General features: G+C 38.3%; 2 protein-coding genes across 2 annotated transcripts in view; both read right to left on the bottom strand.

Moving 5' to 3' along the window:
• Nucleotides 1-9,075, bottom strand: part of il15 (interleukin 15) — a 23,073-nt gene extending 13,998 nt beyond the window's left edge. Inside the window, exons 1-2 of the mRNA XM_008302552.1 lie at nt 9,066-9,075; nt 7,264-7,266 (exon numbers count right to left, since the gene is read on the bottom strand). The gene's annotated coding sequence lies outside the window, so the exon portion shown is untranslated. The remainder of the gene's footprint in view (nt 1-7,263; nt 7,267-9,065) is intronic.
• znf330 (zinc finger protein 330) lies at nt 1,644-11,133 on the bottom strand. Its single transcript, XM_008302564.1, has 10 exons — nt 11,069-11,133; nt 10,530-10,679; nt 10,392-10,411; nt 10,219-10,289; nt 8,493-8,569; nt 7,594-7,720; nt 7,399-7,503; nt 7,188-7,234; nt 3,488-3,605; nt 1,644-2,647 (listed from the first exon to the last, which is right to left on the bottom strand). The coding sequence occupies exons 2-10, from the start codon at nt 10,647-10,649 to the stop codon at nt 2,370-2,372; spliced, it is 963 nt and encodes a 320-aa protein (XP_008300786.1). The 5' UTR covers nt 10,650-10,679; nt 11,069-11,133; the 3' UTR covers nt 1,644-2,369.
• Nucleotides 11,134-11,993: the final 860 nt, after the last annotated feature.

The following is an 11,993-nucleotide window of genomic DNA, read 5'->3' as shown; positions in this document are numbered from 1 at the left end:
GATGTTTACGCTCATCAACTTTTGGATCATTTAGCTTATGGAAAGGATCAGAAAATTTTTCCTCTAAAATCCGATTTCATATGAGAAATACTCAAATAAATTAATCACTAATGTCAAAAAATGTAATCGATTTAGTGGCAAAATTGATTTTTTAAAATCGGGTTGGCATAAAAACCTGACCTAATACAGAAAAGCAGATGTCGTTTTTGGATTCAGTGTTGCACAAATGTCCTAAATCAGTTTAAAAAAAATCCTGGACACCTTCAAAAAAATCTTTTTTGTAACCCAGTGTTATTATTCAAGGTCATCGTGTACCAGTTAAATAAGCACAGAACAAGAATATGATTAAAAGTTTAAACCCGCAGTTCCTTATCCCTATGATTGACTGAAAGTACATTTACTGTACAGAAAGTTGAAGAAATATGAACTAGCTTACCAGTTGAATCAAAGAAATATGCTTCATTTGTGGTCAGCAGAGCGCTCTTTCTCATGGTGTCCACCATCTTTGTATGTTGAAAAAATGCATAAGTCAAAGAAACGACTAAGGCAGGTAGTGACTTTGGACTGTGACAAGTGTTCTGATAGGCTGAGGACTTAGGCAAAAAATCAGGATGACGCAGCAGTGTTAGGAGAGTTAGGCAAGTACCACAATTTGGCCAAAACATGACTTGAGCAATTATGCCATGAGGCTAATGATGTAATGTACCACATATCCAGTACTGCTGAGTCATTTGTGGAATAATGTGCAATGAGTAATTTATTACACATTTCAAATAATTTACTCATCACTGGAGGTTTTCTGGACTTGCAGGGCTCCACAGGCTGGAAAGCATGAGGCTACCAAAGAAGAGCAGCTTTGCAAAATGTATTAAATTATTTGCACTTTATGTAAATTAACTGATTCTGACTCTGTTATGGAGAAATGTAGCAAATATGGAGCTGCTTAATGCAACATTGAAGATTTTTGATTTTGCAAAAGTTCTCATTGACTGAGGGAAGTGAGGAGATCTGGTGACAGTTAAATGCTGTATGTTTGTCTGCAAATCAGGAAGTTGTTCACCTTGTAACCTACAGGTAAACACTTTCATTATGATGGGAATAGTCAGAAACAGTAGTCGTAGTAGAAGCAAAGCTGAAATAATTCAGTCAAAATGTAAAGACTCCCATAATTGTTACATGAACACACTTGTATTTGGAGCTGTGTCAAAATTCTAGGAAAGTCAATACAACAATATTTTTGGCCAACTGCCAATGATGCAGAGCGTAATATATGCTCATATTTTTTCCACCTAATTGCAGAGAACATTCAGGGTCTCCTGCAGTCCCATTAATAATGGACTCTGACTGTGATGGCTCACTGAAGAGTGCAGTGAAGACGATAAGAAAAGAAAAATCAATCAAGTAAACAACCATAGAAAGATAAGCAGGTACATACTGGGGATAATTGGAGGGAAAATGGTTTCAAATGTTCAAATGTGTTATAACAGGCATATATTAAACGTTCTCTCCCATGAGCCTCTGTGTATACTTCATCTCTGACGTTTGAGAAAAAACAGGACATCTTTAGGCTCGCTGTCAAGTGCAGACATAAAATACAAAATGTACACATCCACTGAGCAAAACAAGAAAACTACAACTTCAACTTACATTTGATGTGTTATATTTATTTTGATGTCACATTTTCAAACACTTTTAACCTGACAGTTGTTATTTACGTGTCGAAGATCATTTTGTGTTGATGCCGATATTTGATTTTAACGCTGATACTGATGATGATGCAGATGTCGTCTTGCATCCCAGCAAAATTTACCTGTTCATAAAACCGCGTTTACAAAATCCCCACCACAAGCAGTCACAATGGTTTTACAGGACCCCCATGTACCTGAATCCAGCACTGAATATAACAGGAGGAGAAAATATTTGGTCTCCGAGATGGTGCATTGAAACCTTAGTAGTATTTTGGTATCAACTGCAGCGTATCCAGAGCAATTAGTGTCAAAGCACCAACGCAGTTAGATTCACAATCTTCTTTTTTTTTTTTCTCAACTACTGATATAAATTTAAACCATTAATTTATCCTGTTATTAAATTCTCTAAGTCCCTGTGCTACTGCTTGTGTGGGTGTTGTAGAAAAGCACAATTATATTCCTCAGGGTAAGATATCGAAAGTTAATTTGGACAGAAACGTGGATCTCAGTCCAAGTTAGACCGTATAAATTCTTGGGGGAGTTTTCATTTCACATGTATGTTTCATTTTTCATTTTAAATGGAAGCTTCTATTCATTCCTGAATTTCAACAGGTGAACGTCCACCGAGGATCATTTGGATTTATAGGACTGGGCTCCACCTGCCTTCAGTCTCTGCCTTACTCAGGCAGCAGTCCCATCCAATTTCAGACCAGCCATGGACTCAGAAGCCGTTTCCTCTTCGCCCTCTTCTTCGTCCTCCTCCTCCTCATCTTCTTCGTCCTCTTCGTCATCATCCTCCTCGTCCTCGTCTTCTTCGTAGTCATCATCCTCTCCATAGTCGTCTTGTCGGTCTCTTCCTCCGGACGCCAAGTTTTTCCAGTAGGCATCGTACCCCGACGCTCCGTCGTCGTAATCGTCGTCATCAGCACCAGCCTGGCGGCCGAACTTCAAGGTGCGAGCTGCACAGAAAACACAGATGTGACATTAGCTCTGGTTCCACTTAATGACACGATGAGTCACAATCATGTGAATGTGTTTTAGATCAATTGCAATTTATTTCATTATTATCATTATTATTACTTTGAAACACAGAAAAACACAACCGCTGTCACAATGACCGTTAAAATACTGGTTTATCAAACGATCGAAACAGAAAAAACAAATAAGTTTGAATACAACATCTTTCTGCTTTGGATGATAGGAATTTGGTTTCACTACATATAACCACCAAGGAGCAGCTAGCCATAGATAATATTTTAATGATCCTTTCATATGCAATCAGACAGCAATTTAGCTTTATTTCTTGTTTTTGTAACAACATAAAAAAAGTGAATATTGTGAAGCTTTTGTCAGACTTATTTTCAACCTAAATGTTGTCTCACGATCAAATGCATCCAAATCCCTATCGATAGGTCACATGACAGCAGTACATTTAGAAGAGGTTAGTGTGGCAGGCAGCTCTGATATTTTGCACCTTTCAGTGTGTATAAATAACTGTGGCGCAGATTCCCAGGTCAAAGACTAAATGCATCAGTTACATGACACTTTGGTTACCTGGTATACTGCAGCATTTTGTGTAGTGCCACTGGGTCAAATGTGTTTCTTTTGGTTTACAAATATGTAGAAAAGCGTATCAGTATTACAACATACTGTGAGTAAATGGTGAAATGAGACCAACGTCAATAAACGACACACACTCTTTCTGTTTCGAAGTCGAGACTGCTCTGACTTCCTCTAAATAGCAGCTTTACAGGAACAAAAACAACTGTCACTCTTCCCAAGGTTTGACTGAGACTCACTGGACATGCTGAGGTCTTTGGTCTCCTGCGTCTCGTGGCCACACTTAGGACACGGTGGAGCTTTGCCTTTCTCCTGCTTGAAGACCTTACTCTTGGCGTGGTCGTCACAGTAACAAGCCTGCAGGGACACAGTGGCATTGATATTAAAATCGTCACATGGAAATTCTGCTGCACAAGCACGACTTTCATGCACAGTTTTTGGCCTCTTTGACATACAAGAATGTTTGGACAAGTAAGCTCATTCATCCAGATCAATATAAAGAAACCTATTTTCATCTTCCTTGTCTCTGCTCACACCTGCAAAACGCCTCACATGCCTTGCTTTTGTTCTCCTGTAACATTTTATGTCGAGCTTACAAAGTTGACAGTTAAACTGTTTTTTTATACAGGTTGGTTCACAATTTACTTAACAGTTGTGCCATTTCTTTTCAAAAATTCTTCCTATGAGGGAGACAAAAAAATAACTATGCAAATTATGAACAAAACTACAACTATTGTATTACAATACAATTACTAATCTTTACGTTACAAGCCTCCCACCCCTCCCTGCCCCACACAAACACACTTTCACCTAACTGCCCCTATTTGGGGGCTCGACAAGACAAGAAAAGAAAAGAAAAGAAAAGAAAAGAAAAGAAAAGAAAAGAACCATAGAAAAGTAAGCAGGTACATACTGGGAATAATTGGAGGGAAAATGGTTTTAAATGTTACAATGTGCTATAACAGGCATATATTAAACGTTTTCTCCTATGAGCCTCTGTGTACACTTCATCTCTAACGTTTGAGAATAACAGGACATTTTTTGGTAATTAGGAAATAGAAGAATTCTTGGCAGAGTTCAGATGTATAAATACGCGTGACTGTGAGAGATGTGAATGCAAGCATTTGTTTTTATTTAGAGATAAGAGCTCATTTTTCATTAGGGAGACATAGACTGAGTACTGAAAACAGAGTTTTAGGAAACATATTCTAATGGGTATGTAGTTCTGGACAATCACAGGAGTTAAACACAGGACTTAGATTGCAGGTGAAATCATGACATTTGCTACATTTATCTTTGACATCTGGATATATTCCTGAAAGCCAAGATTTGGAAAGATAAGCTGAGTGCAGTACTTTAAAGTGTACGAGGCTGAGTTTTAGAGATTAATGCTCTTTGGCGAGGATATAAAGAAAGCAGAAGGACCCAGTGACGTTTTGGGGCAACCAACAGAAACAGTAACAGAAGATTAGATGGAGGGAATCCAAGTACTTTCACATCCTATATGATTGAGCATTTTTACCCTCTGAACACCAAAACCCACCAGTGGGTTTGAAAAGACATGTCATCTTTTTTTTAAAAAATGGGCAAACTTACACCATTTATCGGAGCCAGAAAGAGTAAAAACAACAAATTGTCCACTTTCTGATGGTCCTTGAACTACTTGTGTAGAACGTGATGTTCTGTCGGAAAACAATCAAAATCACTATTCTATATGTTTTCATTAAACATTTGTTGAACTTTTTTTTTTTTGCACTAATCAGATTTTGAAAACAACAACAAATTAAACACAATTCTGCACTCCTTGGCACAACTGTGAAGCTATTAGTTACTCGGCTGTGACTGTGAGTCATACCACTACAATTCTGGGACTGTTTGGCTGACAGGATACAAGTATGGAAACCCATTGAAAATCAAGCAGTAAAAAATATATATACAATATGTAGAGCCTCTTGGTGTTCTTTCCAGTATAGGTAACACCTGGACACTTGGAAAAATGTTGTACGTGTCCATCTTTGTAAAATGAACAATCAAAGGAATTCAACTTATTCTTCTTTTTGATGATTTATAGCATGATAACTTTGTTATACTGAAGAAAAAAAAAGGTTTTTTTTTCTAGTTCTCTCTACTTCTAGTCATGGTTGAGCTGATTTCATAGAGGTGCAGGACTTTATATTGCAGTGAAAAATGAGGCCACAGTGAGTAAAACTGAGATGGGACCAAAAAATGCCAAGAAACTGCTTAGTGGGGGCAAAAATTAAAAATGAGGTAGAATGTTAATTTTTACAGCATATCTTCAACATATTAATAAAAGTGGCAGACTACTCCAACTCTAGAAGTCATTTTTGTTCAGAAAATATGCTGAGAAGACAGTAGCTCACTGCCACGTTTCTGTAAAGGCAGTACTGATGTAAACATTGTGAGCTATTCAACAAGGTTTTCCTAGAAAACTTAGAAGCATGTCATAGTCATTCCTTCTCCTAACATCCACAGTTAGAGGGATAAATTCTCTGCAAAAACTGATGATTAAGTTCAATTTGTACTTCATAGTAATCATAGAATACTGCAGCATACAAAATATCAGCATTAATTAGCAAACCAATGGTTAAATTTCTATCTTTTGTTTTCTGTGAGCAACTTTGTGTATTGCAGTACAGGAGACGTTCATCAGCAGCATACTCAAGCATAAACTGTGCTTACTGTGTATACTGTCTGGTTGGGTCTGGTTCACTTTCCTAGTGAACACACGACATACTGTAAAGCTGCTGAGTCAGTGTGGATGTATTTGGGACACAGCAACTGTTTTGTAAAGGGGTTCAGAAGCTGTAGGGACACTTCTTCGTTGTCATGTGGAGGTTGGTTGCCATCAGGAAACCAGCAGAAAGTATCCACTTGGTTTGTCTAAGTCAGACTGCAAAGGCCTCATGTTAGTTCCAGCTTTCCACAGAACCTGACTGTGGGTTCTGTTCATTATTTACAGTGTTAAGAAGGGAGTGAGTGTGGTTTCAAGACAGTGACAGCCTAAAGATATACCTAAACAAATGCACACCAATTGTGTACACTTACCACTGTACAGATAAAACAGTGGGTGTCTGTTTTTTTGCTTCGGTTGATTCCACTTGTGTTTATCGTTTCTTTAAATTTCCATCTGCTTCTTCTATGAACGCTTCTGTTATCACAGTTACTGTATCCGTCTTGTTGGTTGAAATGCTTATTAATTTATTCTGAACAGTTGGCTCTTTCCTATTGGTAGCAGTTTGCACTTACATTTTATTTCATTACTTATTAAATACTTATCATTTTATTTATTGTATTCTTCTGCATGTTTCACTTGTTGCTATGTACATTTTAAGGTCAAAAATACAGACTCAACCACTGACAAAATGTGGTTTATCAGAAAATGTACATGCTGCTTCATAATTCAACCTCATGTGCTCTTGTGATGGTGCAGTGTGATGACCATAGTACTACTAACCCTTAAATGCCAATGACGTAACCAGCTTATTTTTACCAGTTCAGAGATCATGTAACAGATGTCACGAAGCAGCTTCTCTGACCCACTAAAGGAAGAAATAGAAATACATATCCCCTGGTAGCCACTTCAGCATGTCCAGTTGTATCTGATTGGTGCGCTCTCTTGTTGCTGCTTAGTTTCAGTTACAACATTCCTGTATACCAAGAATACTTCCTGTTATTGGCGAGTGAAAAGCAAAACCAAACAAATCAAATCTCTGTTGGTTCTGTCTTATGAGTCAGGAGATGTGGGTTATTGTTATTTGTTGAAAAAACAATTAGTGAAGTGAGCTGACAGGATGGGTGTAGTTCTACATGAGCTGCTAAGTCGTGCTGCCCAGAGAGCAGATAAACGTGAGTAAAGCTTTTGACACAGTTGGATTTCTGCTCAGTTTTCTCCAGAGGTGAGGACAGATGTTCCCTCACCTTACAGCGCAGGCAGGAGTGTTGTCCCAGTCTATTACAGGAAACGCCTAAAACGCAACGTGAGAAAAGGCAGAACAAACTGTAAACATTAACTTTCTCTTAACTGCACACATACCCTCTGGATATTATTCTCCAGAATGAGTAACTTACACTTTACTTTCTCCATTAACTTCATTGAATGACAATGTGAAAGGAAAACTGAATGACTCACATTTGAATGTTTCTGCCTGAAGTACTTGGCAGCTTGCCTGGTGCTCAAACTGATCATCCTCACACAAGAAGTTTTGACAGAAGGAACAGCGGAAGATTCGCCCTCCTATTCAGGAAGGTAAAACAGCCAGTGGTGAATTTCAGTGTCACGCTGAGGTGACCGGGTGAATTTTAATCAAACAGATGGAGGGCTCACCATGATCCCAGACGCTGCGATCACATTCAATGCAGTCTGCATCAGTCAGGGGACACGCACAGGCGTGAGTGCTCAGACATTTCCTACCGTGGCACACCCAGGCTTCACAGAAGTCACACACTGCCCCCTTGTGATGAAACAGAGAATTACAAGAACAAAAATCAAGAAGCTTGCAGGTAATTAAACATTTGTATACCTTTTTAAATTCATGCTGCATCATGAAAGCAAATTGCATGACCATCAAAATCAGCTGGACCTTGAACCAGATTGTTTAAGGCATTACTACATATATACACCATCTACAGCCTTATCATATTTTACTGGGACAGTACGTTACTTCCACACACTAATGGGCGTCAATCATTCAGATTGTACTTGTACAACACTGTCACACTTCCACAAGGATGTGACAGAGAGTGATAACGAGTAAAAACATTACGCACATTATTATGAACACTAATGCCTAACTGTGGAACAAATTTTACAATTTTATTAGTGTAGGTGTTTGCATACAATGCTTCCTCAATCTTATTCCTTTGATTTTGGTTCATTGCTTACTGAGAAAGTGCACACCAAATCTACCAAACCTCTAGGATACTGTACAGTACTACCATCCTAACTACTGTAAGTGGTCTGTTGTCGCAAGGTCATTTGTCTTTTGCTGGAGAAACTATTTGTGCATTAGAGAAATTGCTGCATAAAATTAAAAAAAGAAACATTACACAATAAAACCACACAAACAAACCATTCTGTTCAAATACTAGTACTTTCTATTAAAGTGTGCTCAGATATTGCTGAAACATCCCCATCAAGGTTTAACATCGGGGTTGGATTACAGAAGTGAAAACTTTTGCTTGCCATGTCAGAGTATCAGTTCCTAAATGTTGTCTTGAACTCACCACCATGGCCATTCCAGTGCTGTGGACCCCCGGGTGCTTGATGACACAGTCTGATGACTTCATGCACTTGGTTTTACCTAAAACATAAACATTAAAAGTGTCATGTTGATGTCTTTGGAGTTATCTTAGCTTAGCTGAGAGTCTTAAAATTTAGCACAGAAAGACTGCATGTTAAATGGCAGGTTGGATATTGAAAGACAAGACCATTTATATGGCAGGAGGGGTAAAGATTAAGGTGGGATGCACTATGAAAAGTGTAAGATTAAACATCTTTGGGAAATGACCTGCATTAGACCAAAAAGTCAATATATCATGACGTCTGCTATACCAAATTTGACACTTTTTCTTTAACGGCCCCTTCTGATCACATTTTTATTGTGTTTGTTAGAAACCTGGAGATGTAAAAGTGAAGGGACCACATGTGTTACATTTTCATGTTATCTGCTGTGCTTCAGTGCAACCTCAACAGTCGGTACTTAGACCTGTTTGCGTCTCTCCTACGCTCACATATAGTGCATTTTAATACAGCTGAATTCCCAATAACAACTTTATTTACATAATTTCTATAGAGACTGAAATGCAGCTCACTGACACTGACAATCACAGACACAGAGAGAGTCTTCTTCCTGAAGTGGCTGTGTGGACAGCAGCAGCTCAGCTGCATTTAAAGCTACAGACACTGTAACAGCCTGTTTAGAATAGGACTGAAACCAGGGATTACACAGTCACAGAGAAATGAATCATCTTTACAGTATTTTGGGCTGAAAAATTGAAAGACATTTTCTAGGACATGTGACAATTTCATTAATTTGCTAAAAAGGGGAATAATATGGGACCTTTACAGTATAACTCTGGTGACATTATATACTTTCCTTACTGTCAACAAATTGCATGCAAAGAACAGCACCAACTATAACTTAACCTTCTACACTGACATATGAACATATGTGATCTATCTGTGCAACAGGCCTGCACTGTTGTTCCAAAACTAAGAAATAACATCAACAACAAGCCAAACTGCTGTACTGTTAACTCAGTGCGATGAACGTGGTCACTGTAACCAGTCCACTGCTGTGAATACCGAGTTCCAAACAAAGACACTATTTACTCCAGTTTGTGTAACATTTGCTAAAAACAACCGTGACTGGATGTTAATAAATAACCTTTTGGAAAAGTGATTATATATCGCTGGACTGCACAGTGGCTCAGTGGTTAGCACCATTGCTTTTAAAAGATCCCCGGTTCACATCACGGTGTGGACACCCGGGTTCTTTCTGCGTGGAGTTTGCCTGTTCTCCCTGTGCAGCGTGGGTTCGCTCCAGGTTCTCCGGATCTTTGTTGAGGTTAATTGGTGATTCTAAATTGTCCGTAGGTGTGAATGTGAGTGTGCTTGGTTGTCTGTCTCTAAGTGTAGCCCTGTGATAAGACTAGCGACCTGTCCAGGGTGTCCCCTGCCTTCACTCGAAATCAGCTGGGATAGACTCCAGCCCCCCGCGACCCTATTGAGGATTAAGTGGTGTATAGATAATGGATGGATTATATATAGCTGGTGTATAAACTGTTAATCTTTCCTAAAAATGAATGTGGTTTGATGTGAGGGCCACAGACAGGCTAAGGGCTTCAAAAACACTTGAAAGGAATTCCACAAAAATCACACTGATCATAACCGAAAGTTAAAGTAATAACAATCAGATAAGGATAAAATATTTTACTACAGGCTACTCACCGCACTGAGCGCAGACCGGCAGCTTCTGCACAGAGTTACAGAAGTAGCAGAAAGCTCTGTTCTTCTGTTTTCTAGCAGACGGAAAGATCACAAAGAAGAAAGATATGGACTCACTGAATAGTCACAGACTATCAGCACCAGAACGTGTCGTATAAACCAATAAAGCTACTTACCTCTGACATTTGTCACAATCCTACAAAAAAAAAAACACACACGCACACAATTCAGCAATGTATTGTAGGAAATTAAGTATTTCTTCAGGCATTAAAGCTGTACTATGGTTGTAGGCATCATATAAAGCAGCTACACACCATGTTGGAGTTGCAGGGGTGTTTAGCCACATCAACATGTTCCCTGTTGGCTCGGATCTGTTTTTCTCGCTCTTTACGGCTCTCGGCCTTTTTCCGTGCACCAGTTTTCTTTTTTGGCATTTCTGCTCAGCCAAAAGTCGGTCTGGTTTCCTGAAAACACGGAGCACAAACTACCGGCGTTGACACGTAGCTAGTTTCCCTGAGAGAAATTAAGCTAATCGAAGGGTAAATCCAAGTTAAGTTTTATATTTCACTTCTGTCGTCACTGACAAATAAACAGTATAATTAGTAAAGCAACTTACTAGTTACACATGCCACCTAATGAGGAATAACACACGCGACAAATAAAGTTCATCACGTTTCTGTAAGTGTTGGTTAGCGGCGGCAGAGAAACTGACCGATGAGTCACATGGAAAGGAAATGACATTTTCATTTTAAGCTGCTTTAATATAACGCTTAGGCTCTCAAGCAGGACCCACGGTGACTGTTACACACAAGTATCATTTAAAATTTGCGAGTATGATTTGTAAAATATTTACCAAAATGATCAGCTCAGCGACTGATGCCAGGTCCGTCTCTAAAATGTGTCCGCTGAAACACACAGCCGAGCCACAGGTTCCTCAAGTATACTCAGTTACATGCACTTTGAACAATACACGTTTCAGACGTGGGTTTCTGAGGTACAACTGACTTTTGTATTGTAAAATACATTATTTATCTTCTTTTTAGGTCGGTAATAATACTTAAATACATATAGAGTTTCTTTTTGGGTAGCTTTTCAGTAGGCTATGGGCTGTAAAGGGCTGCACAACTTTCCTGAAATTGTTTCGAGCTTTAAACTATTATTGTCTTTCTTTATTTACAGAATGGAGTCTGTTATTTTGATCACGCTTTTGATATTTGTGTGGAAGCTATCCGTGGCATATTACTGTGCATACATTAAAAGATTTTAAAATAAATAAATAAATAAATAACTGCGACTGTTCATTTTTCGCAGATGCTGATATTTATTTTTAAGCACGATAATACTGCTGATTTGACTGTACATATCTAAAATAAACAAAACCTAAATTCAACTTTTTATTTTTTTGTAATTTAGAAAAGAAGACAGTTTGCGTGCTTTGTTTTAATTTTTGCTCAGTTTACTTGGCTGGGGTATCAACAAAGACAAAGTTGAACTTCTGCCTGTTTCAGCTATTTTAAAATGTATTCTAGTAAGTAAAAAGTATCTAAATTAGCAAACACATAATTGTTTGAACACAAAATACAATTGTGATTTTTTTTAAAAATTTCATTATAAAATCCAGTTGTTTATTCACTATTTATAGACATAACGCAAAAAATCTAATGAAAATAACAAGAATGATCGTTGTACTTAATATTTCAGATAACATTCGATTTTGCCAGAATCCACCTGATAAAATGTATTCTGTATTATTACTCCACATGACGGGAGGCGTCACA

This window comes from Stegastes partitus, unplaced genomic scaffold (genome assembly GCF_000690725.1).
Source record: "Stegastes partitus isolate 25-593 unplaced genomic scaffold, Stegastes_partitus-1.0.2 Scaffold37, whole genome shotgun sequence".
Taxonomy (NCBI): Eukaryota; Metazoa; Chordata; class Actinopteri; family Pomacentridae; genus Stegastes; species Stegastes partitus.
The sequence above is the reverse complement of the archived record's forward strand: the minus strand, read 5'-3'. Positions and strand labels throughout refer to the sequence as shown.

Excerpts from the sequence above, each read along its gene's own strand:
- znf330 (XM_008302564.1), bottom strand. The coding sequence starts at position 10,649 with ATGCCAAAAAAGAAAACTGGTGCACGGAAAAAGGCCGAGAGCCGTAAA. Across the intron at positions 7,721-8,492 it reads GCACTGGAATGGCCATGGTG|GGGGCAGTGTGTGACTTCTG; the intron begins GTGAGTTCAAGA and ends TTTCATCACAAG. Across the intron at positions 3,606-7,187 it reads ACTCCTGCCTGCGCTGTAAG|GCTTGTTACTGTGACGACCA; the intron begins GTGAGGGAACAT and ends GTGTCCCTGCAG.